The sequence below is a fragment of the Pavona decussata genome, unplaced genomic scaffold (assembly GCF_977016875.1).
Source record: "Pavona decussata unplaced genomic scaffold, jaPavDecu1.1 SCAFFOLD_124, whole genome shotgun sequence".
Taxonomy (NCBI): domain Eukaryota; kingdom Metazoa; phylum Cnidaria; class Anthozoa; order Scleractinia; family Agariciidae; genus Pavona; species Pavona decussata.
In genome coordinates, this window is record NW_028145538.1 from 243,935 (window position 1) to 271,259 (window position 27,325).

The 27,325-nt window shown below is 39.9% G+C and overlaps 3 protein-coding genes across 3 annotated transcripts; 1 reads left to right on the forward strand and 2 right to left on the reverse strand.

Moving 5' to 3' along the window:
- Positions 1–135: 135 nt before the first annotated feature.
- LOC146469313 (protoporphyrinogen oxidase-like) lies at positions 136–7,504 on the reverse strand. Its single transcript, XM_085123331.1, has 5 exons — positions 7,161–7,504; positions 5,906–6,157; positions 4,508–4,658; positions 3,137–3,618; positions 136–1,280 (listed from the first exon to the last, which is right to left on the reverse strand). The coding sequence occupies exons 1-5, from the start codon at positions 7,410–7,412 to the stop codon at positions 954–956; spliced, it is 1,464 nt and encodes a 487-aa protein (XP_084979457.1). The 5' UTR covers positions 7,413–7,504; the 3' UTR covers positions 136–953.
- On the forward strand, positions 7,480–19,837 carry LOC146469314 (transmembrane protein 192-like). Its single transcript, XM_085123333.1, has 6 exons — positions 7,480–7,633; positions 15,528–15,686; positions 16,459–16,714; positions 18,023–18,169; positions 18,763–18,877; positions 19,363–19,837. Exons 1-6 carry the CDS (start codon positions 7,601–7,603, stop codon positions 19,496–19,498), a joined length of 846 nt encoding a protein of 281 aa, XP_084979459.1. The 5' UTR covers positions 7,480–7,600; the 3' UTR covers positions 19,499–19,837.
- On the reverse strand, positions 19,361–26,852 carry LOC146469315 (adenosine receptor A2a-like). Its single transcript, XM_085123332.1, has 2 exons — positions 23,732–26,852; positions 19,361–19,485 (listed from the first exon to the last, which is right to left on the reverse strand). Exon 1 carries the CDS (start codon positions 24,927–24,929, stop codon positions 23,919–23,921), a length of 1,011 nt encoding a protein of 336 aa, XP_084979458.1. The 5' UTR covers positions 24,930–26,852; the 3' UTR covers positions 19,361–19,485; positions 23,732–23,918.
- Between the last annotated feature and the right edge of the window lie 473 nt (positions 26,853–27,325).

The window sequence follows — 27,325 nt, forward strand, 5'->3', positions numbered from 1 at the left end:
TGGTTGATTAGGGTGGCCCTCGATAAATATAAAATACAGAATTAAATAAGAAATTTAAGAGTGACAAATCAAGTTACGAAGGTAATCGAACAGGTTTTAAATTAAGTGAAAAAAAGGGAAAATCCTAAAAATTGCATTATACTTTGTAATTAATCCCTTTTTCATGCTCTCCAGCCGTGTCCATAGATACTTGTAAATTGCCTTAGTACAGCAGAATATTAACTTTGTACAAAACTGGATTATTATTTTTAGGTTTCTATTGGTGTAAGTGTGACTTCTGGCGTTTGAAAGCGTTTCTAAAAATAGCTGACTTTTAAAAGCATCCACACATCGCGGCAAATTCTTTGAGACATTTTGCTTGGCTCTTTTAGTCAGTTCAAACTATGGTTTAGCGTTTCATTTCATTTTTCAAAATCATTAAGTGTACATTAAATTTATAAATACAGTTAATGTATAAATACAGAGAAATGCAACTTCTTTTACTAAATACACTAGACCGCGGGTAGCGAAAGCCAATGGAAGCGGGCAGAGTAAGACAAGAAGAAGATATACAATATATTAAAGAGACACTAAAAGAAATAAGGGAGTAGAACCCAATTAGGCGTAACGGTAATGAGCTACTTTCCACTTAAGAGCAGTTGTTTAATCGAGTGTTGTGACAGCAAAACAGAGTGAACACTCTGTCAAACAGAACAAACACAAAGGACAAACTGAACCCATCAGAGCTCCAAGTAAATATATGTGACCGGCGGGAAAACGCGTGCGGACAAGTCACGGTTGGTTTTGGGTCTTCGCAGTGTGCGTTTAATTAATTGGTTGAGAAGGTGGCACGAATTTTTTTTTTAATTAACCAATGACAGAACGAGTAATACAAACCAAATCAAACGCGAAAACATGCACTTTAATCACCCAATTAATAAAATGGTCTAGGGAACGCAATTTTGCCAATTCATTTAGTTGCGTTCAAAAATGCGGTCTACCGCGAGCTGTGTATTATAAATGCAATCGTTCACACTAACGCCATTATACGACGCACCGACCAGAGTCAACGGTAACTTGCGCTCCTCTATAAAATGAGTAATATTTTTAACACGATCGGAATGCCCGATTGTGTATTGCGTGATGCAGTCACGCAGAATGTTCGTTAGACAGGCGATCGGCCTAGTGCGGATACCAAGCGTTTTCTCTGCTGTTTCTATGGCAACATCCTGTAGATGCCGGTGGTTGACTGAGTCGGGATGTCCAAATAAGGAGTTGAACCAGTGGCCTCCCATCATCACCTGGAAGAGAACAATAACAATAACAATAATAATAATAATAATAATAATAATAATAATTGTAAATCATCCAACAAAATGATGTTTTCATCTACAATATCTACAATATAAATCAACTCCAAGTGAAATGAAATAAAAATAAAGAATATAAACATATGTACAATTCTATTTACTGCTTAAAGTTCCTTACATGAAAGACGTCTCTACATACTACGACAAAAGGAATTATACTCAGTTATGTTTCTAATAGCTACAGGGAGCTTATTGAAAGTAGTTGCTGCCGAGTGCTGGAAAGTTCCTGATTCTCTCGGAATAGAAAATACAGGCGCAGTCGAAGATCTTAAGCTATAAGCACTGACCTTGTGTGGATTTAGTTTAAGATATTCAGGAAACGTATCATCATAGCGAATTATGAGTAAGGGACCTTAAGATTGAGGTTTTCATCGTTTTCCACAAACAGCAAACCTCTTAAGGTTACGTGACTCCGATCCTTCCCACCCGTTTGACGTTTGAGGTTAACTGAGGTTTCAACGTCAAGGACACTGTCTAGACTGAGGTAAATGAATTACCGCAGAGTTTTTCGCTAGTTTTAAAACCATTAAGCCACGTTTAAACGTCAAATTTCCTTTCCTTTAAGAGTTATCTCGATATGAATGAGAGGTTTGTTTGATTAAGTTGCAATTTTACAAGAAATAACAACCACATTTGTGCATGCATCGATAATGTCCCCCGTGCAACCGCCATCTTGTTTTCCTGAGAGTATCCCATGATGCATAGGTAGAAAGTAACCATCAATCCCGCATTATGTACATACAGCGAACTCCAAACTGTAAACTGCTGACCGACGCTTGCGGTTTAAGAGGAAACCCTCAATCTTAAGGTCCCTATAAAGTCCGTTTGCACGTCAAACGATTTTTTTACTCGACTTGCCAACAACTAAATTATCCTTACACAGTTCTCCTCATATTAATCTCAATTCGTCAAAGACTGAAGTAAAGCCCCATAAACATGGTGAAACATTGCGTGCTTCACTCCTCCCACCGACCCCCCCCCCCCCCAAAAAAAATAAATAAATAAATAAATAAATAAAATAAAATAAAATGTTGCAAACAAATTAAGGACCACAAGCAAATGCGCCGGCAACGAGAGCGTCACAAAACAGATAGCCTGCATGCGGACGTCTCCCACAGGACTCATCTGCACGTAGGGTACATAAAAAGGTTAGCACGGCATTCGCGTTAAAAATTTTGGTACTTGTCTCTCCCGTTCTCCGCGAAACAGCAAACGACCAATTGAAGGATTTGTGAACACAATACTGTGCATTTTTCGTCTCTTCTCAACTTAAAAACCGTTCTTTTAATTTAATTTCAGTTCCAGGATAGTTCGGCTATATCGGCTAACTTGAGCGAGTAGGGAATAATCGCGAAGTAGCCACTTGTGTAAGGTTTATACGTCATTCTATTTTTAACTGTGGAAATACCACAAGGTCGCACTCTACAACAACAGGTGTTTGGTCAAAACTGTTCCAAATTATGACTAGGTACACTCAGTCATGAACAACAAGTTAATTCATGAAGGGAGAATACACAATTTCAAGAATTTTCACATGAGTTTCAAGTGATCTTTTCAAGACAGTTGATGAACTTGAAGAAGTTGGCACAAATTGTTCAAGTTGCAAATCATTTCTATGCCGAGGACTGAGCCATGGTAAAAGACTAATTATCAGTAAGGTATTACTAGCAGCTTTAAAAAAAATAGACTGTTAGTTTTTAGCTTCCAGTGTTGCAAATATGACTTTTGCCCTCACCAAGCGATACTGAAAAAGTCCCTTTAAAATTAAATCTCAGCGCAAAACTTACAGTTATCCTCGTCGTTTTCCCTTCACGCCTGTCATTTTCAGGGAAGGCGCAGGAGTCAAATATAATCCCGAGAACTTGAACTGTGTCCGATGAAGGGACTAAAAATCCAAACCCCTCCACAGGCACAACACTGCCTTCATATTCTAGATTCACTATTCCTACTGTTACTGTCTGAATATTGGCTAGTTCAACCGCAAGGGGTTGCCAGTCCTGTGGTAGTATGTTAGAAAGTGTTTGCGCTGGTAAGCCACTTATCACATGATCAACTGTTATCTGATCTTTTGGCCAAGATACTAAGAGCTTGCCGTGAGGGTCAAAATCCACTGAGGTGCAAGGCGTGTTGAGTTTGAAGTTAACTCCTTTCTGCTTTAGAACCTCATGTAACTTGTCCGAGAGTGTCTGCATGCCGCCTTTAATGGACCATGTGCTCCATCGCTCCTTCTTGGCTTTTGTTGCTAAGGGGCTTTGAACAGAGGTATCAGCTGAAAATGGTAATGAAAGAACAACGATTTTTGTAAACTGGTTCTGAAAAGCCCTGTAGTAAATAATAAATTGTATTGTATTGTATTGCATTGCAATGCATGCCATCGCGATGCATGACATGGCATGGCATTGTGTTGTATTTTATTACATTGTATTGCATTGCATTGCATTGTATGGCATTGTATTGTATTATATTGTATTGCATTGCATTGCATTGTACTGTACTGTACTGTATTGTAAGTAAGGGTGTATTACAATTGATGGGATTTAAGGAAATATTAAGGGCATGCTTGTGATTACAGTAATTGAAATTGCTCCAAATTAGCTGTACTTGGCAAATCATTAAACAAGAGTGATCTACTGATTTGGATCTGATCGGCAAGTCACTTGCTATTGACACAACTTGGCTTCCATGAAAGGAATAAGAAGGAATTTCAAAGGAATAAGCTTTAGTTTCTTGCGCATGCTTACCTAGGGGACCTCCTTCTGATGGGTGGGGATCGCTTTGGATGCCCCCCACGTTTTCCCCCCATAATTTAGAGCCTTTGTTAGGTTCTAAATTAGCATCCTCGACAGGCAATTTATTTCAGATAACTTCCAAACTGTACATTTTACTGACTAAAAGAGGCTGTTAGCTTTGGGTGGTCATCACCTTCATATACTGGCTTTGCTACCTCAAAGATTTGTTAACGCCAGTCACAATTAATTTTATCATTTCTTTAGAGGAACTGTGGGTGGGTGGAGGGAAGGGGAGGGGGAGGCTTTTTTTCAGAAACTTACTGTATTAATTTTTCTGTTGACCAGCATCCTGGTCACTGCAAGAAAATGGATTTGACAAAACTTCAGAAATACATGACATCTACTTTGATGCTTTTCATTAATTATTACCGTGGTTTGAACTGAACAGCACTCCTTTCGCTATGGAGCCATGTTGCCTTTCAAACTGATGGACAGGAGGAAAACATGACTTGAGGCTCAAAGAACGAGCATCACCAGCAAAAATCCCTCTACATAATGGATCACTCATATACTCTGCTACCTTGAAAACAAAGTATAACGTAAGAATAACTTCAGTGCAGACTTTTATGCTACACTTGAATTATCATAAATTTAGAAAGAGGCTGTACACAAGGCAATTTCCATACTCAAGCCAAAGATTTACACGTATCCTTCCTTGTTTGAATCCACAGCAGCAGGTAAAGGAGAGGGCGCATGTATGTCTGTGCAACTCCTTTTAATTCATTTCTTCTTTACTTGCCTTCTTTACTTGTTTTTAAAAAATAGAATAACGAGCCATTATGGCAAAGACAGGTTTTTGTAAATGAACAAGGGTGTTGTTCCACGAACGAATTTTAATAGCCACTAAGCAAATCAATTTAGTCAGGTTTTCCTCAATGAAGATTTAGCAAAAATATATTTTTTCAGTATACTGTATGGCCCGTTTCATCACCTTAATAATCAAAAATTAGAAAGAGGCTGTACACAAGGCAATTTCCACACTCAAGCTAAAGATATACATGTGCCCCTCCTTGCTCAGATCTGCAACAAGTATACATGTCTGCAACTATTTTAATTGCTTCTTTACTTGGCCTTCTTGACTTGTTCTTAAAATAAAGAGCCTCTTGGCAAAGACAGATTTTTGTAAATGACCAAGGGTGTTGTTTCACAAAAAATTTAATACCAACTAAGCAAATCAATTCAGTCAGGTTTTCCTCTCTGAAGATTTTTTTTTTTTTCAACGTCAATTTTTTCAAGATCACTCAATGTTTTCAAAAGCAAAGAAACCACTTTAAGTTTCTTTGCTTTTGAAAACATTGAGTGGTCTTGGAAAAATTGAAGTTGAAAAGAAATTAATTGCTCACCTTAAATTTGCCCTCTAAATAATAATATTATTGTAATTAAATGTGTACTGAATTTAAGAACAAGGAAAAAAGGAAATATGAAGAACTCACCAGTGGGATCACTTAAAAGACAAAATAGATTGAAACATCTGGAGAAGAGTTATAATAAGATGTGCATGTAGGGGATACTGACGGGAGGTTACTTTCCTTTCTGCTCTGTACTGTTAGCTGTGGACATTGGTCAGACACTGTTCTTATTGATGTTTTTGTTTGCACACGGAAAAAGGCTTAAAGTGACTATTACACTTTGTGATTTTTAAATTTAATCAAGTACTAAGTATTTGGCAATTTCAATATCATTGGAATGTGACTTAAATTGACTGAACTATGTAATGTTGTTACTAAATATTAATTAATTTTAAGGTACATGTACATAACTGTATACCTCTTCACTTAATCTTCTTCTAAAAAAGTCGTACACAGACTCATCAGCATCATCTTGCTTTTTCCTCACAAATGGCTCTCTGAGTATTAAAGGCAACAGTGACTTTGAAATTAGTGGATTTTTCTTGATTATTGATTTCACTCCTGCGGGAAGTTGATGCAGTGTTCCTCTAGAGTAGATATATCTGTTCCTGGCGGCAGGGTGAGTCCGGGGAACTGCAAGAATGTCTTCCTCCAGTCCAAGATTGTGAAGCTGGAAGAAGAAAAAATTAACACAGCATAGTTTTCAGCCAACCCTTTAAAACTGGTTTTATCTGGAACAGGAAAGTTTTCCTACATATTTAAGCTTAATATCAGAGTAGGATTGTTTGTCCTTCAGCCCACAGCATTGAGGCATTAGTCTGCTTTCTAGCCATTGAGATTTGGGGCATTACAGTTTATCAATGACATCAATGAATTTGCTCTGAGTCTGTTTGGATTAAAGTGTTCATGTGGTACAGTATGACAGTGTTAATTAATCTATGAAGAGACACTGACCATCAAGTGATAAGGTCCACTGGCAAAAAAAACATTGCATTTACTTTAATTTCTAATTTGTTAACAAACAGGTCACTTTCATTGTATTTTATATGTTTATTTGCCATTGTTATTGACCTTTTGCCTACAAAGCAGGATGAAATGTACTATGTGAATAAAAAATATGGTTTGTCGGCGAGGACTTGAACATCGGTCTCCTGCATTCAAGGCAGACTGTTCATGTATAACTGCTTCACCATGGGTGAACCCAGAGTAGAAGCAGGCGAAATAACACAGGTTATTCTTATTATATCACTAAGATGACAGAGCCACTCACTTAACATGGAGAGTCTAATCACCTAGGATTGACTAACAGCTATCTGAATTTAAACTTATTACTAATTACCGGTACATTTCATTACCGTTCCGTTCATTCTCATGCGTGGATTTCATTTTCAAAGAAGTCTTAAGATGTAGCTTGATATGAAGTCAACATCAGAAAGCTGTCAAGTGACCTGAGGAAGACTAATGGATGGACAATGTAGAAAAATGACCACTAAGGCCCGGGGGGGGGGGGGGGGGGGCGTGGTGGGCACTGATGCATCGATTATACTGATTATGTAATGTTAAAATTTCCAATACAGTCCCAACAACTGTAAGGAGTCACCAGAATTGCAGAAAGGGGAGGGACGCGAAATTAGTTAGCCTTCCCTTACAAAAGAAAAACCTGCGCTCCCTACTATTTTGAGTGTTGCCATTCCAGCGTTCCCGGCGGGTCTGATACTCCGGGGACCCAGCTCGAACACAGCCCCTTGCTCCGTAACACAACTTTGCAGCCATCCCCCAACACGACCGCTTGACTCCAACACAATTATGTTGCTTGCATCTTTCACTTTATCCAAGAGACGATAAGCGGCGGCTAGCCCTGCAATTCCTCCGCCAAGAACAGCAAATTTAGATGTAGAATATTGCTTCACCGCTTTGGCCGCCATGATTGAAAGTCAAGCCACTACATGACTATTACAAAACGTACCTGGTGATTCTTTACAACTGTGCTGCCCATGTATATCGCGGTGTCGCGTAGGGATCATGTGCTATTTGCACTCGGTCACTCGGTGGTAACTTGTTCATGAAAAGTTTGGGTCTATAGCCTCGAGTTACGAAATGTGAAAAATCTGTTATGGTTAGTTTAAGCGGAGAGCAAGGACAAGGGGTAAGTTATTACAGCAGATGTTTGCTCAGATATTCGGTGAAAATCCACCAACAGCAAGTTCGAAAGAGAAAAATTAATTTAAGAGCCTACTGTACGTCCGTTTCTCTTCGTCTTCTTGGCTCGACTAAGGTCATGCTAGTACTCTTGTCTATCATTTGACCAATGACTCGTATGAGCTCTTATCCATACTCAAGCTCTTCCAGTGAACAGCACTATTCCGAAGTTTTCATTCCCAAAGTTAAGCTCAGCTTTAACGGCCCCTTGACAGCGCACTCCAGAAACGGCAGGGACGAATTTTGACGAATTTTATTCTCATTTTTAACCTTGAGAAAAGTTTAATTTAAAGGGGTTGTTAGAATTATTGTACTGGTTATAAGCCTATACATGTGATTTTAAAATAATTTATGAAGTCACACGTAGGAATTATTATTTCATCAACAGGTTCTAGCCTCTGTCACAAAAAAGTAATGTACTAATAAGCTTACATATTCATTCTTCAGCCACGTACATCTTGGTTTTTAAAAAAGTGTAAACTTTGCTGTTTACTCTAGGTGGAACTGGGTAATGGTATAGGTAGAAAACAAAATCATTTGGTCTACATGTATACTATTTTATGTTGGTTATGTCGAAGATCGTTGGCAGGAGTTTTTTTTCCAAATCATGTGGCTATCTGGTGCACAGTTGTGGTCTGTGGTATTACATAACATACAGCTACTTAACACCATACATTTTCCAATTTCTGTTATGCACTAGATTTTGAAACTGGTTCATTCACCTGACATTTAATCAAATTTTCTATACATACATGTACCTTTGAGAACTCTTTTTGGTGAGCCAATCGTTCACAGAAGTGACATTAATCCCCTTGATCCCCTTGAACTTGACCATGCATCAGGAACCACCGGACAAGAAAAAAGGTGTAAACTTGAAATTCCCTTTTCAAATTCCCCACCCCACCCAGGTAAAGGTCACATCCCCCCACCCTCTGGAAGGCCATTTGCACTCCCTTACTGGGGAGGAGGTGTTGAAGGTTTAAATTATTATTGATCAGTGCATAAGATGGTGTGAAGATTACATGTACACAAATCAGACACTGAATCTCCTACTTGTAGTCTGACAGCATCTAATGTCATGGGCCAGTTTGGTTACTTGAATATTGCCTTGTCACATTACAGTTTACTGGGTTGCTTTGTTTCCGGGATCTCCTTGCATCTCTAGCCAGGTAATCCCAGGCTTGCTCCTCTTCTAACAAATTTGCTGACGAGTGACAAGTTACAAATGGTGAAGCATTCCATTGTGTTGGTGGCCATTTTTGGCATAGAGCTATAAGAATGACGGCTTTCACTTTGATGAGGGAGAGGCATGGGCTTCATACTACATGTTTATGAATTTGGCCAAATTGAATATTACTGTTTGACAGTTTTTGTGCACCTGGATACATAAGTACATGTATAAACGCTGTAGGAAGTTTGCATGTAATATCACCATGTTCTGTATCTGAAGCCTTGGTTAAACATATACAAGAGTCCCCAGTACTTCACTTTTATACTCTCATCAACTCCATTGTAATTTTGAGGGTGCAGACAGCTGGGATTTTTCAAACTGCAGATTGAAACCAGTGTTTCCTGAAGACTGATATTTAAACCATGTTCCGAACTGAAAATTTATATTCCGCGTTTCATTTTGTGTAAGGCGCATTGCGTGTGTATGAGTGGAGACTAAGTTCCAATGAGTGGACACTGGGTCCGAGTTTATGTTATGAAAACGTTGCTCGACGTTCTGGTCGAGAATCATGAAATGTATTGCCTAAGTTTTCGTTGCGTTTTAGTGAATAAATCGTTCATTTTCATGGTCCTTCGAGCCGGATGAACAGTATCGACGATCGGTCAAGCGAAAAGGAGTGTTGGACTTCTGTTTCTTGCCGCGAAAAAGTGGGTTTTCGCATCTTGGCGATTGGCGCCAAAACACGTGTGTTGCAGCACCTTGATCGAGTGGAACTTCAGTGGATTTGCAGTGGAATTTTAAACGGTGTTTGAAAATGTCGAAAGATTTAGAAGCTGTCAAGAAAAAGAGAAGGTTTCTGAGAAAATCTTTAACAGACACGGTGAAGTCAGTCGACGAAGCCCTGTCACAACAAGATAATCATGCACGAATTCAAGTGTTGAAAGATAACATCGCAAGCAAATGGAGCGATTTGCAAGAAGTGCAAGGCACAATGTGCACGATGTTGGAAGATGCTGACATTGATGCCGAGTGTGAGAGTCACAATGAGTATGAAGGGCGTGTGATTGAAAGCATGGCGAAAATGACGAGTTATCTTTCAAGTAAACATTTGCCAGAAGTGAAATTGGCGGGAAGCAACCCACATGTATCTCAGTCGTCTTCTCAAGTACAAGTTAAGCTACCCAAGATCAATCTACCAACCTTTGATGGCAATGTTTTGAGTTGGCAACCCTATTATCAGTCGATAAAAGTTTCGGTAGTCGACAATGCGTCGTTGAAAGATGTCCAAAAATTAGAGTATTTGATGAGATCGCTAAAGGGTTCGGCTGCTGAAGCGGTGAAAGGTTTTGCAGTGGTACAAGCGAATTACCAGCCAGTTTTGGAAATCCTGAAGGAAAGATTTGGGCATACAAGGTTAATCCTCGATGCACATGTAAGATCCTTGATCCATTTGCCACGTTTGAGCTGTGATGATGCAGCCTCCATGCGTAAATTTTACGATGAAGTGATAGGTCACGTTCGTTCTGTCGAGTCCATGGGTGAAAAGTTTAAATCTGAAACTTTGGCTCCTGTTCTGGTGCCCCTTATCGTGGACAAGCTACCTAAAGAAGTTGTGGAAAAATGGGAACTGGAGCTCAGTGAGGAAATAGCTAAGCAGGACTGTGTAGAAGTGAAAACACTGTTCACTTTCTTGGAACAACTGATTAGAGCTAAAGAGTCTTCCCAACCTCCTTCTCTTGATTCGAAAGCTCCAGCAAAGGAAAATCCTGGAAATCGTGAAAATCGTTTCAAGTTTAACCGCTCGCAAAGGTCATCCACCTCTGCATTATGTGCGACAACGCAAGAGGGCAAGTGTGTCATTTGCTCCAAAAACCATGGTTTGAAGTCATGTGTCAGTTTTCTGTCATTGCCTGTAAAAGAAAGGTTCAGAAAGGCAACGTCTAAGGGTCTGTGTTTCCGATGCCTTGAATCTGGTCATAGAGCTGAAGTGTGCCAGAAACCTCCATGCAAGCACTGCCAAGGTAGACATCACAGTCTCCTGCATCAAGATTCAGCTCGACCTCACTTGGAAGAAGTTAAGGTGGAATCGGTCCCTGAATTACCATCCCCTTCATCAGGTCCTCCTGTGTCATCTTCAGTTGTGGCAAATTCTGTTGCAGTGGGCTCGGGTGGAAAGGTGATTCTGCAGACTGTACCAGCTATTTTGTGTGGAGTGAATGGGTGTTCAAAAGTTGTGAGATGTTTCTTTGATCCTGGTTCTCAAACATCGTTTGTTCGGCAGAGTGTAATTGATGAGCTTGGTCTTAACGGGAAGAGTGTCAAAATTGTTGTCTCTGGATTTGGAGGAGAGGCTACCAAGAACACTTTGCGGAAGAGAATTACATTTACTGTGGCACCTGTTGATAAATCTGGACAGCCTCAGTGTATTGAAGCGCTTACTACACCAGTAATATGCCGGCCAGCTGAAGCTGTGGATATTCATCCAGCAAGATGGTCTCATCTTCGGAACATAGTATTTCCTGAAGAGTTCCCTAGAGATGAACAGGAGATTGATGTGCTTATTGGTTTGGATTTCTATTATTCCTTCGTGACAAGAGACATTGTAAGAGGACGTTCCAGTGAACCAGTTGCAGTTCGCACAACTTTGGGTTGGGTCTTCTATGGACCAACAGGTGGTCATGACCGAGAATGCACTGTGTCTATGAATGTTCAAATTGGTGTTGAGGAACAATTGAATGAAACACTTCAAAAGTTCTGGGATTTGGAGTCCATTGGTGTTAGACCTGCTGAAAGTTCAGTTTCTACTACTCATGTTGAAGATATGGTCTTGAAGAAGTTTAAAGAGACTCTAACGTACAATGATGGTCGCTATGAAGTATCCTTACCGTGGAAGAAAGATCGTGTTGCATTGAAAGATAATTACCGGCAAGCGGAAAGTAGGTTGTACAATCTAGAAAAGAAGCTGCTCCAAGAGCCAATGAAAGCTACGTCATACCGAGAAGCGATTAACAAGTATGTTGAGAATGGTGTTGCTGAAGAAGTACCTTGTGATGAAGTTACACCGACAGATGGGCGTCCTGTGTTTTATCTCCCCCATCATGCGGTCATTAGAGAAGACAAGCAGACAACCAAGACAAGAGTGGTGTTTGATGCATCAGCTAAAGATAGCAATGGTGTCTCTCTGAACAGCTGCTTAGAGCCAGGCCCAGCATTGCAGCCAGATTTAGTTGGAATTATTCTGCGTTTTCGAAAGAATCATGTAGCTATCATGGGTGACATAGAGAAGATGTTCTTACAGATCCGGTTAAAAGAGGAAGACATGGATTCACACCGGTATCTATGGAGAGATTTGGACCCTAAGGCCACGCCTAAGATTTACAGAATGACAAGGGTCACATTTGGAGTTGTTTCCAGTCCTTTTCTTGCCATTGGTACTATTCAAGAGCATGTGAAAAGGTGTAAAGGAACATTCCCTGTTGCATCAAGTGAAATTTTAAGGAACACTTATGTTGATGACTTTGCTTCAGGGAGAGACAATGTGCAGGAAACACTGAAATTGCAGCAAAGTGCAACTGAGCTTATGCAGAAAGCTGCCTTTAATTTGACAAAATGGTCAAGCAATTCGTCTGAGCTTATGGATTCTTTACCTGAGAGGGACAGAGCAGCAGTTAGTCTCGTCAACCTGGAGAGTGATTTAGCAGAAGCACATCCAATGACAAAAGCATTAGGTTTAAAGTGGAATACGATAACTGACAGCCTTGTCTTTGCAATTGATGCGGACATTGTTAAGTCCAGATCAGAGACAGTGTACACAAAAAGAAAAGTGGCGTCTTTAGCAGCAAAGATTTTTGATCCGATTGGTCTAATCGCACCGTTTTCAGTGAGGTCAAAATTGATTCTTCAAAGTTTGTGGACCCAAGGTGTTGGATGGGATGAGGAAATTCCCATGGAAGTCTCATTGAAATGGAATCAGTGGGTTCAAGAACTTTCAGAACTTGAACACGTTCACATTCCAAGATGTTACACTGATTTGTCATTAAGTCAGAATCCTAAAGTTGAGTTACACGCATTTGGTGATGCGTCGGAAGTTGCTTATGCCTCTGCAGTTTATCTGAGAGTTGTTAGTGAAGATGGAAAGGCATCTACCAGTCTTGTAATGTCCAAGACCCGAGTGGCTCCTGTAAGGAAGATTACACTTCCGCGCTTAGAGTTGATGGCTGCTGTAATTACTGCTAGACTTTGTACCTATGTCAAAGGTGCAATCGATTGTCCCATAAACCGCATTGTTTGTTGGACAGACAATTCTTCAACTTTACACTGGATCAGAGGAGCCGCCTCACAGTGGAAACCATTTGTTGCCAATCGTGTTATTGAAATTCAGTCATTGTTGGATCCCAGTGTTTGGAGGTACTGTCCAGGACCGCAGAATCCAGCGGATCTACCTACCCGAGGTTTGTCTGCAAGTCAGTTAAGAGAGAGTCATTTGTGGTGGAAAGGACCCTCTTGGTTGCAAGAGTCCGAAAAAGATTGGCCCGAGGATTTGAGGTCAAAGCCTTCCAGGGAAAATGTTGACCCAGAGAGGAAGAGTAAAGCTAGTGTCAGTTGTGTTGTGCAACCCAAAGAGCCATTCATTGACTTCACAAGATTCAGTAAGTACGGTCGCTTGCTAAGAACTGTTGCTTGGATCAGAAGATTCATTAGAAACTCAAGGGTGAAAGAGGAGGAAAGGATTGACAGCCCTTTAACTGGTTTAGAGATGCAAAATGCAGAAAAATGGTTGATTTTTCATGTACAAGAAGCAAGTTTTGCTGAAGAAATTACGTCAAGTAAACGGCATGGTACAGTGAAGGACAGCAACCTGGCCAATTTGAACCCGTTTATGTGTCCTACTAGTGGTTTTCTTCGTGTTGGAGGAAGAATTCACAAGTCACTGTTACCAGAAGAGGAGAAGCATCCTATTATCTTGCCTTCCAACAATCCTGTTGTTAAGTTGTTGATTGATGATGTTCACCGCCGTGAGCTTCATGCTGGAGTTGAACACACTTTGTCAGTTTTGCGACAGAAATTTTGGTTGATCAAAGGACGATCGACTGTCCGTCAGACACTGAGGAACTGTCTAATATGTCGCCATTACCTAACAAAGCCCTTTGGTCAGCGGATGGCACCACTTCCTGAAGACAGAATTAAGCCTGCGCCCCCGTTCACTAATGTGGGACTAGACTTTGCTGGTCCTTTGTATTTGAAAGACAGTGGTGATAAAGTCTATATCTGTTTATTTACATGTGCAGTTACCCGTGCGGTACACTTAGAGTTGGTGTGTAATATGATGACTGAGCGATTTCTCCTTGCTTTGAGACGCATGATTGCAAGAAGAGGAATGTGCAGCATTATTTGGTCAGATAATGCAAAAACTTTCAAGGCTGCTAACAAGGAGCTACAGCAATGTTGGAGAGTATTGGAATCAGACCAAACCCAGAGTGCTTTGTCCGAAAAGAAGATTCAGTGGAAGTTCATAGCGGAGAAGGCCCCATGGTGGGGTGGGTTTTATGAGCGACTTGTAAAGAGTGTTAAGACGCCATTGAAGAAACTATTTGCCAAAGCAATGTTAGATGCCGAGCAGTTAACTACTATTTTGGCTGAAATTGAAGCACAACTGAACAGTCGTCCTCTTACTTACCTGGGTGCAGGCCCTGATGACTACAGTGTGATTACCCCTGCACAGATTCTGATTGGCAGAAACCTTCAAGTGTGTCCGACTAAAGACACTCATGTTTCAGAACAGACATCAAGAGCCCTCACCAAACGATTTCAGTATCACCAGAGGCTCGTAAATGGATTTTGGAAGCGTTGGCATGCAGAGTATCTGAAATCCCTGACACCCCTCAAGAAATGGTATAAGATTGGTCGTGAAATCCGTAAAGGTGACTTGGTCCTTGTGAGTGAGGATCGTGTAGCTCGGGGTCAATGGTCACGTGCACGAGTGGAAGACACCCACACAGGCCGCGATGGACTTGTCCGGTCCGTCACCCTGCGGACCTCATCCGGAAGTGTTACTCGCCGTCCAGTGCAGCGGCTACACCTGTTTGAAGCCTGTGATGCTGATATAGCTGCTGAACTTAATTGAACTTGATGAGACATTGTTGAACATTTTAGTTGAACTTTATTGAACTTTGTTGACAAGTTACATGTGATGCACTCCCTGCATCGGGCGGGAGGATGTTCCGAACTGAAAATTTATATTCCGCGTTTCATTTTGTGTAAGGCGCATTGCGTGTGTATGAGTGGAGACTAAGTTCCAATGAGTGGACACTGGGTCCGAGTTTATGTTATGAAAACGTTGCTCGACGTTCTGGTCGAGAATCATGAAATGTATTGCCTAAGTTTTCGTTGCGTTTTAGTGAATAAATCGTTCATTTTCAAACCATTGCTACGGCAGATCAATACTAGAATGTTTAATTCTTAAATGTACAAAGAAGTTACAGTGTACATGTACATGACTGTTAGTGCAATAAGTTGTGCCTTCCTGTGAAAAAGTACATTGTATAAGCTGCCCCCCTGCAAAGAATGTATGGATCAATAGGAAAATGGCTCTGATTGGAAAAAGAACTGCCAGTTCTGCTATAGCATCTTCTTGATCTGTATGACTTGTAATAAAATGGCTCTTTTGCAGGGTTATTTTTTCAACCAAGAAGAAAGTGCCCCCAGTTTGCCATCACAAGCTCAAGAGGATGCATTGACTAGTGAAACAGCTTCTTTGGGTCTGGCTCCTGAAACGAAATTTTATTCAATTCACACAGCATGGATTGCCCTTTTGCAGTTGATTCTCTTCGTAAGTGTGAACTACTCTGGTTATGTATTTTATAATGATGTCCATGTATACTGTAGCTGCTTTAAATAATTATTTCATTATCAGGCATTTTCTCAAGCTCAATCCATTCTTCTACATTGTACATGTACTGTATGAACAGAAAAAGTTTAGAGATCATGAACTCAAGGAGTTCATCATACATGTATATTTGTAATTCATAATTCTGTTGAACCTGTATTAAGGGCGATTTAGACGGTACGATTTTCTCTTACGACTGTTGCATGTGATTTCTAGAGCACGTGCTGCTTGGGTCATGTAAAAATCGTACGCAACTCTCACCACTCAACATTGCTTTTACCTACGATTGTCGCAGGATTTTAAAACATGTTTTAAAATCCTACGACATTTTTCGTATTGGGTGTGTTTGTCGTAAGGATGTTGTAGGTTGATTTACACGACGCAATTCGTGTTGTAGGCATGGCGTAAGCGTGTCACATGCGACAAATCGTAGGCAAAATCGTACCGTCTAAATTGCCCTTTAAGCGGTCACCCATGGGAAATGGTTAAATGACTGCTTAAGGACAGTGCCTTCCTTTTGTTACTGCGCATACGTTCTGTGCATCTCGAGATACTCGGGTTTCCTATGGGTGGTGCCTACTAATACAGGGATGTTTTTGCGCGGTTTAAAACTATGTGGAGAAAGCAGAACTTGGCAAGTGCTCTTGGTATCCAAAAAGAAAATTAGGGGTAACCCTTAATTTCTAATAAATGTGATTTTGACTTTTTTATACAGATTGCATATGAAACTCTGCAATTTATACTTCCTAATACAAAGCTTGTGAATGTCACTTCATTATCCCTTGGCGGCACAGATCCAGATGCTCCTTTTAGCTGCCTGGTGATACTTCATGTCAGTTTATGGATCACAATATTTGTCTTGGATAGAATCTTACAATACCAGCATCACCATTCTCAAGCAAGAGGTTACTTGGAGTTCTTTAGGGAAACTAAGGAACTGAGAAGACTCCCATATGCTATTTTATCAATAGGTACATGTCTGTGTGCTAACCAAAATACATTAATTATGCTGTGTAAATATCTTTATTTATATCACTCCCCATAACTGATTTTGTTGTTCAAGGTTATGGCTTGTACACACAACACAATAACATACATGTAAGATATTTTTAGAGTCTCAGTCATGTACAGGTATTTCATTTTGAAATGAAAGGATTACATGTACACAAGGCTCAGTTTTCCAGTGCTTGAGATGCTCTTAAACCTTATAATTTTTTTGCATGTACATGTATGATGTCATGCTTAGTGCCAAGCAGTTGGCAAGCATGCTTAAAGTGCATTGTGCAGTTCCAGAAAAAATCCATACCCACCCTATGAAAGGTCATTGGAAATTCCGAGGGGGAGGGGGGTCTTAAAAGTCAAAACTTTAGAAACAAAGTATGAAGTTAAACTGGAATTTCCTGGGGCAAGGGGGTGAGCAAAACAAAATACCTTCTGTAGGGGGAGTAAGGATATTCTCTGGAACTAGATTGTACATATGTAAACAATCAGGAGAGCTGGTGTGGTGCAAGGATGGCCTGGGTTGCATTCCAGGACTCTGTGTCATATGGATTGAGTTTATCTCAGAAGAAGAAGATTCTCACAGTTATCTACGCAATCAGACTGTTGGAGAAAAACCTAAAAAAAAATTCAGGCTTGAACAGGATTTGAACCCATGACCTCTGCAATGCCGGTGCAGTGCTCTCCCTACTAAGCTGTCAAGGCAACTGAGAGCTGGTCATGTTCTGAGTTCATAATTTACCCGTGAAGAGTAAATGAATAATTATGTTGGTGGTCATTCTTGCTGCAAGAGGTTATTTTCTTGGTACCCCAGTTCATCTCCTCAAAACCATTGTTTCCAAATTGCAATTCAATCCAGTCATCATTGCCTGATTTCATACCGTGGGGGTCTGGGTACGAGTCTGTGTATTATGGGTTATGGGACTCAACACCCACAAAGCCGGAAAGAGCACACCGCACTTTACAACATTTCCAAGTTTGGTGTTAATCAAGCTAATATTAGGAAAGATACAGCCATTCAAAAACTCCAAATTTTACTAAGAAATGTATGGAACGCCGGACGTGTGTCCGACGAAACTTATAATTCCCGGCTTTCATCTTGCTCGCCCCTTGAGCCCCAAATAAATCTTGCGTGAGACCCCAATTAGAGAGCTTGCTCGCAGACTAGTCATTAGCCTGTTGATTGTCACCCTTACATTTTAGCGGTATAATGCATTTTTTTTTTTTGCTAGAGAAAAGAAGGAAAAAAGACCCTCATTACACGCCTTTTTTTGTTTCAGGAAATGCAGTGTTGTTGATTATATTTGCAGTCATTGGTCATGATAAACAAAAGTCTAACAGAGGAGGCTTGGCTCTGTACAATATTCTGCAGATTGTTTTCAGCATCGAGTTTGTATTGTGTGTACCAGGGATATTATGGTACTTAGGTATGATGTTTTTGCATTTGATGTTAAGTGTACATTAATAATTTTTATCTCTGTGATTTTCATCATGTACAGGTTACTACATTGTATAACAGTCAAACCTCCCGTAACCGACCACCCAAAATGCCAAGATTTAGTGGTCGCTTATGAGATGTGGTCATTTTCGAGAGGTTCCAACTATAGGGCTTTGACTGGGAAATATTTGGTGTTGTTGATAGGTGGTCGGTTATGGGAGGTGGTCACTTACGAGAGGTGGTTGCACATGGAGGTTTGCAATTACAAGGGAATTATAGGTGCATTTATAGACAGAGTAACGATTCTGTAAATTCTTGGTTTAACGTTTACTTTTATTTGTCACTGCACTTGGAAAATAATGTGCATGTGGGGGGTGGTTCCTCACATAAACTTAGGATCAAGGCTCTTGCATGTTCGCTGGTGGCTGTGAAGTCAGAAATAAAATTAAAAAAACAAAAGTCTGATGCATGAAGTGCAAATCTTTTGGCACCGTGGACAGGTGAAATCTGCAGTGGGTACTTGTACATTTTTGCTTTGTGATTATTGTATATTAACGTTGTTTTCTGTTTTTGTTGTGAAAGTCAAGGTTATAAAGTTCAACAGAAGAAGACCTGTTCCAGATGCTGAAGACTCAGATTTTCTGAATACCTATTTTAACAATGGCGTAACAGGCACACTATCCATAACGGGCTACAGGTCAGTATCAATATCCTTACTGTTGTTAACGTCAGTTATATTACAACTGTAGTCAACTATGAGCGAGGTAAAAGGTAATTAACACCAGTCTCTGTGGTAGGGAAATTGTAAACAAAACTAAACAAATATTACTGGTAATAATCAAAGATTAGGGAGTGCGTTCGATGATCTCGATCCCAGGTTCTCTCTCCTTTGCCAAGTTGGTGATGATGTCATCTGCCCCTGCAAAATCTTCGGGGGATGCCAGATACGCGTCCCAAGATCCATTGATTCATTTGTTGATTGTCCCAGTATTACAAACTCGACTCCAATCTGTATTAGGAGTGCGTTCTTACTACGTCGAACGCAATAACGTTTCCATCGATGCAAATATGTTTTTGTGGCCATTCAAAGTAACGCTGCTGACAGGTGACATTGCGTCTTTGAGACCAAATTATCGGAGCTTAGCACTGTTGTAATTCAAAGTTTCATCACTCTTTTTGTAGGGATAACGATTATTTGGATGAAGTCCTGGAAAAACAAGCAGACATGATTCGTTATCTACAGCAACACAACGCCAACTTGGGGAAGAGACTGATGAGGCTCACTGCGCAGCAAAGTAGGACCAGCTTGACTGCATAATGCCATTCTGTACAAGTCAGTTTGGTTATACACGGCAGTTGTGGAAATAGTTAATGTTACTGGAATTTAAAGTTGCAGAATGTTTGAAGATGGACCGCTTGACAAGATTATACATTGCAATGTGCAAATGCTGTTGTTTGCTGTTGTGAAGTAATTTATGGACACATTTAAAAGTCAAAACTAACCCACTGGTTACATTCACATGTATATAGCACCACAGAAAATCATCTCTCGAAATTATTGTTTAGCGGGGAAGCACTTAAGTGTTTGTTCCATAGACTCGAAAGTACAGTCGTAGCATGATCTTGTACAATAATATAATAAAGAGTACCACAGGCATATTAGGCTCAGATTTAAATGGTCTTCCCTTAAATTTCATCCAAGGACTGAAAAGTAAGAGCCACTTGGGATGCTGGGAGAACACTCGAGCTTGTAAAATTACTCGCTTCCGGCTCGTGGTTCATAGGCTTTTCTCGTGTTCTCTCAACATTCCGCGCGGGTTTTTTACGCCGATAAACCAATAGAAAATGAAGTCTATTGCTTTCATAAAATAACTACACGTAAAAACCAGTTTTTTACGAGTTTATCGGTATAACAAACCATAGGTTTTGACCAATCAGAATGCTCATAGTATCTCACTTATATAAAAGGTACCACGTTAAAGTTGTACTCACCGTGGTTAAATGTTAGGGTTTTAGGCACACATTCCGAAGTTTGAACATGGGTGGCTTTTCTTGGTCGTACCTGCATTTTGCCCATTTCTCCTTCACCCCTCTATACAGACGAACTCTTTTACTTTTTTGTTTCTCTATCTCTATTTAACAATTAGATTACGAGCTCGAAATTTCTATCGCATGATACACGTGTAGTTGACGAGGGCGAAGCCTATCACGCATAGAAATCGAGAGCGAACAATCTAATTGTTTTAGTATAAATATGTTAGTTGTTCAAAACTAAACAAGTAAATTATCTATTTCCTCATCGCAGACACTTCGAAAACACGACGAAGTGGCCGCTATTTTGTTGAAAACCGCTACTCACTATCTATTTAACAATTAGATTATGAGCTCTTGATTTCTATCGCGTGATAGCTGATGAGGGCGCTGCCCGAATCAGCTATCACGTATAAAAATCGAGAGCGAATAATTTTATTGTTTGAGTATAAATCTACTACTCGTTCAAAACTAAACAAGTAAATTGTCTATATCCTCATCGCAGACACTTCGAAAACACGACGAAACGGCCGCCATTTTGTTGAAAACCGCTACTCACTATCTATTACAGAATAGATAGTGAGTAGCGTAGCCAATCAGAGAACGGCATTCGTGATAGAACACTAGTAGTTTTATACTAACAATTAATAGAATTGAACTGTCAACACTCACTGTTCAATGTTTACGATGAGTAAAGCTACTGCACAGAGGAGGTTGGACACGGTTCGAAAGGCATGCTGGGACGAGTTGTCGGTTCGTGGTCAGTTGTAAGAAACCTTCGTGCTGTGCGGATCTCAAGGAATGACAAATTTTCGCTTCAAATAGGCAGAAAATCGGTTAATTCGGCAATTTATTCGATAAGTTTTCTCCGGTTACCGTTGGCACACATCGACTGACTAATTTAACGCTCAAAACGTTGGGTTTATACGGCGATCCTAGCGATCGATCGATCGAAAGCCGGTACAGCCGAAACTGCTCCATGTAATCAGTGTAATTACCACTTCCATACAATTGCAAAACCAATCCTGTCGTCCTTCTATGAAATCGTACCTTTTGAATTATAATGTACGATCACGGGCTCGAAAATCTGGCTTTGAAATATTCAGAGTTCATAACTACTGGAATCCAATTCTGGTGGAAATAGCCGAATATTATAATACGAAATGAAGTAAACAAGGATTGTAGGGAAATGAAGATTTTCACGGCCTTACTGGATAGGAATTTTGTTTAACCGTTCTGTATACTGGTTGCCAATGAGACTGGGACATGGAAAAAAGCTCTAACACAAGTTCAGCTTGCAAGAGTCATAGATTTTAGCCACACAGGAGTACTAAATATGTTTGATATAACAAGTTCTTCAATAATAATTTGTTTTATTACATCACATGTTGCATGAGGGAAATGAAAACATCAAATTGATCTTGAATGAAATAAGTCAAAAAAACTTGTAAACAATGCCAAATACTCTACCTTCCTTTACTGGGCAGACCCTTACTTTGTATGAAAGAGTCAGTGTACTGTATTTGATCAAGGTGAGGGGCCCTGGGTGCATCTCTCTCTCTCTTAGTCCTTTGAGCCCCCAGTGGGGCATAGGGCCTGGGTGCATGCTCCCTCTTTAATTATATATTCAAAAGAAAATAAGCCCTTTTAATACAAACATCAATACACAAAACAGTGTTATATGGAGATTATGTACATTAGTACCCTCAAAAATAGAGTGTGAAAGCCAAATAGTAAGTTGGTAAGGAATCACAAATGAACAATAAAAATTCAGAGTAAGTACAAATAGCTGCTCAAAAAAGGTATCTCGTTTCCATAGTCTAACAAACTATGATAGCACACAATATAAAAATATTGACTTCACAAAAGTTTTGCCCCCGCTCCCCTCCCCCCCCTTTCCCATTACTATAGTGGTCCAGCCTTTTGAAAAACTCCAAAAAAACCTGTGAGCAAAATTCTCTTTTATCTTGGAGAGTTTTAGTTCAGTACTAACAAGACAGGCTACCAACTATCAAATCTGTTTTTATTTTATTTTAATGAAAACTGCTGTACATATTGCACATGTGATTCATAACTTGGCAAAGGGGCACAGTATTATAGTCACACTAGATGTCCTCCTCTCCTTTACATGTACTAGTCACTTTAAATCTACAACATATCCATTATAATTATGTTATTGGATAATTTGGAGATTTATTGAAATACAAATTGAGGGGAACTCTGCTCACAAGGCATGCCCCCCTACTCATAAACTAAGGGCCTGTTTACATCGAAGTGTATTTTGTACACCAATGTGAAGGTGGATGACTCGACATAGTTTGCAGAGCATACCAGAGATTTCAGCTACTGACAATAGTCAAGTGCAATTAAGATCAAATTAGCATACATCTACTTTGAAGGTCATCTTGCAAATCAGCTGTCAATCCCTTCTATTAACAACACAAATTACATACAATTTATACACAATTATATATTTATACAATAAGCACAGAGGTAATAAGTCAAATCATCAATAGAGATTTCATATATGCTTGACTTTTGATGTAAAATACATGCCTGAAGTGACTAAATATTTTTTTTGTATGGGAATATATGGAAATTTATACAGTCAGTTATGCATAGAGTGTATACAGCTCAGGCATGCAAATTGTTGTACAGGCATACAAGATATACTTTAAAAGTATAAGTAGAATGTAATTTCTGCACAACTGATTCTTAATTTATGGAACTAAGTCGCAAGTGGTTCCCCTTTTTAGTTATTAGTTTTTCTGTGGATCTGTGCTTGTGATAACTAACTTTAAGTTTCTCTCGTCAAACCAACGGATATGTTTGCCCACGTACAAGCAACAAAACAATGCTTCCAATTATTCTATCTATTCTCCTCGTAGTTGGTTAGCTTTTCCTCAGTTGGACTACCCACTGGCCGCTTGCTCGTCATGATTTTACCTGGTGAAATGAAGAACCGGTAGTTAAATTTGATTTTTTTAAACCAGGAGATTACGCGGACTGCATACAAAATTCGCGGGTTCTTCGTCACGTTTCATGGCGTGAAAGGCAAATAGTGGCAAAAGTCCAACTACTTCAACATCGTATAATTCACTAACCAAAGAGGCGCTTAGGGGCACCTGATCATTTTCTATTAAGAAATTAACCTTCTTTGGAATGGATATTAATTTTGAAGTCTGAGAAGCTTGAGTTTGGAGAGAAATTGACAAAATGTAACATCAACTCAAATTTCACGAAGCGCAACAAAGGCCGACAATGAAGCACCGAAGTCGAGCCCTAACTTGTCTTAGAAATTAAGTTTAGAGTCGAAAAGTTTCCTGCAACTAGACCAGTACCAACTCGAACGTGTCCTGTGGGTTTGAAATCGCAAAGCTAAAACCAAGTACGTTAAATGATTAATATTGATACTCACTTCTTCCTAAAAGCCCGCCATGTTGATTTCATGACCACGATAAAAGAGCGTTCGTGATTCGCTAATGCGACCAACAATAATGCCTTTCGAACCGTGTCCAACCTCCTCTGGCTACTGCATATAAACACTGGAAAAGGCTTTCGAACTGAAAGGCGCCTGTTTCCCGTTGGAGAGCTCTTTTCACTAACACTGATTTAATCATCGTTTGTAGGCATGTATAAAATGCATGTAGAAGTGATGATGTATTTGTAGATCACCTGACATATTTTTCTTTTGATAGTTGTCATTATTAAAGCTTTGGCGTATTCTGTACACGCGTGCATTTCCTTTTGTCGTGGAGCTTAGGAAATTTAATACTCACTCGAATGTTCGCGTTATGTTTATATTTTAAGGTTTCGTTATGATCGGGCCACAAAAGCCGTTTAAGGGGTCGCCAAAACTGCTTGTTTCGAACTGCATAAATCCACGGGTTTACAGCTGAATTGGCCAACGAGATGCTCACAGTGGTGAGCCAAGCATCGTAAAAACACACGGGCAGTGTGAAATCCAATAATGATACAGTAAAAGTTGGCGTCCAAAATATCACGTACAAGCCGAGTATTATGGCGATGGTGTAGGCCGTTTTCCGCTGCTTTAGCGAATCTGCGACGCGTAAGCTTGTTCTGAAAGAATTGATTTTCCTTCTTTGTGCTTGTGCTGCTTTGAAGATGCGTGTGTAGCAGAAACAGATGACAACAATCGGAAGAATGATTCCGAAAGTCGTTGCGGAAACATAAAATTTTGGTAGCTCGGATCTTGTGTTTACAAGAAAACGAAAGCTTGCTAATGTCATGGTGAACGCCCAGGCAATCAAAATGGCGGCGAAACACCGATTAGGTGTGATGATGTTAACGTACTTGTAAGGCAAAGTTATCGCTACGTATCGATCCACAGTTACACCACACAGACCATACGTGGACGCCATTAATGACTGTATGGTGATGAAGTCACTGATTATACACAGAACGTGAGTGTTGTCGGTGATGTTTAGCTTCGCTCTTGTTATCCACAATGGTATTGCAACCAAGCCGACAACAAAGTCAGCGAAGCTCATTGATGAGATGAAAAAATTCGTTGGTGTTTGAAGCATGGCTGTTTTGTAAACGGCGATCATGATGAGTAGATTGCCAGATATGGCCATCAGACTGAACAACGAGTTGGCCACGCAGAAAACCACAGCGCCTCGAGTGTGAATCAACGTTTCGTTTTGTAAGTAACACTGCCTTCCGTTTTGAGAAATCTGAGACAAATTTGTATCCATTTGGGAAATTAGAACGACATGCAGCTGAGGTTTATAATTTTATCTTTTGATGGGAGAAGGAAGCCCCAATGCCAGTTTTTACTGCCTTAGACTGTCGCGTACTATTCAAATGGACAACTAACGTTCGCTTTGAAAAAGGAAAGAGGCAGCTTTTTTCAACTATTTTTTTTCTCCAAAGGTTCGATGTCACTTCTCACTTACTTGGCTTGGCGTCTTTTTCAAATTAACAACGGAAATATTGTTTCGAAGGACGATGGAATTAAGAAACAGTTTTCAACCAACGGTTCTATCCTCGTAAGGCTCGATGTTAGTTATTACTTGCCTGGCTTACTGTGTTGTATTCAAATAAACATCCGAAGGGTGCTTTGTGTAGGTTTGTTGACACTGCACTTCAAGTCGTAGAAGTTCTTTTTCCATTCAAACGAAGGAGCACTTTCAAATGAAGAGAAGTGAACTGTTCCAACTTAGAAAGGTTCGCATGGATCGGCTTCTATTGTAGTTAACGTTGCCCTGCTTGTTTTATTCAACTTCGTTGTCCCGATACTTCAATTTAGGTCTTTCGTTGTTTTCATTTGTGTTAAAGGGGCAACTATTTCAGTTTCGAAAGACCCGATGCCAATTCAAAGTGACTTCTTGTAGTGTCTTGTGCTGTAAAATTCTGGTGTTATAATTGTACAAGCGATGTTGTTGATGTCTTTCTTAGTGGTTCTTTTTCAGTTTAACTGGTGCCTGTGTTCTGGTCGAAGAACGATTCCTGCCTTGAAAGACTCGATAACTATTCTTACTGATCGACTCGGTTTAGCTTGTTGTCAAGCACACGCCGGTACTTCTAGAGTTCAAATAAGTGAATGGCGTTTGCGTTGAGTCTATACCGATACCTTACCCACAGTAGAATTGGTACGACAGGGAGAAAGAAACACTGTTTATGATTCAATACTCGTCAGGTGTGGCTTGAGATTTTAGCAAGTTAGTGCCAAACATAATTTTTGTTTGTACAGTGTATCTCAGTTTTATCCGGCGACAAGTGCTGGTTTTTTCCAAATATAATTTGAACACCAGACATTTGTATAGGTAATTAAATACAGTGGTTTGTGAATTGGGTTAAATCAGTGTTTGCCAAGCTTTTTACGGGTAAACGACAAATTGCGCGAACCTTTATTTATATTTGTCGGCCTTTTCAATCTCCCTCAGTAAAAATACTTGGAATGTCTCATTTTCACTACTTTCCATTACGTTGAGATACCATTTCCTTAATAAGAGCGCAGGCAGACTTGTGATTGTTAAGGTAATTTACGTTTTACTTTGCAACGGATAATTTCCTGCCTAAACGATCAAACCTTGATCAAACATTGTTTTTCAATTAAAGAAAAATTGTATCCGGCATTTGTGGCAACCGAAAATGTCTTATCTTTCGGCTGAGGTATTAGATCAATATAATTAATGAATAAAACTTTTGTTTTCCAAATAAAGGTAAAAGAAAATTGCATCGAAATAATTTGGTTAGGGCTTTACATAAAGACAATCATCCTCTTGTCCTTCCATCAATTTCAGTAATTGCCATGTTCAAAATTATAATTAAGGAGTAACAAACCTTTCAACTCAGTTTTATTGAAAAAGCGGCTTTTTCACTGGACCTTCAACGGTTGTTATAAGCTTCTTGATGTTCAAGGAGCGAAGAATAGGAAGCGTTTTGTAGTTAATTCATTTATCCGGCTCCTGTTTTTGTTTGCTTTGGGGTGGGGGGGGGGGGGGGGGGAGATGGTAAGATCCTGTGATTTAGTGCCACCTTTGCAGCCAAATCGAAAATTCCGATTGCGACATGGAAAGTGCAGATGACTTTTTCTTAATTTGGGTAAGCATTTTGACATTTCCTTTGAGCCATGCGCTCAAACCAAAACTTTGCAGTTTTACATTTGCCTTTTCGCCGTATCCTTGTGTATTTTTCTGTTTTGGAGGCTTTTCGTTGTTTTACGTTGGAACAGTTTTGCCCTAAATGTTGAGCGCACCTCATTTTCAGACCAAATGTGCTCAAAATCCACACCCCTTGGGGCGTCACATACCTATACAGCTCATACAAGGGAGCACCTCCTGCAGAAGCAAACTGATTATAGTGAAATGTATTCTATTATTATTCTGTTAAAAAAGAAACAAGTAATGCATTTAACCATTCAAAGCTCGACCTGAAAATAATTCAACCGATTTCGTTATAGCGGGAAACGGACTTCTGTTTTGCCCCTGATAGGTTGACAAAATAGCACATTTCTTGGTGCACGGTTTTGAACCATCAGCTGCACACCCTCCCCCCTCTCCCCCTCCCATCTCCTAGACTTTCTTAAAGCCCTTTCCAATATTATTTTCCCTGCTAACTCTTTATGTTTAGGTGGTTTTGGTTCCCT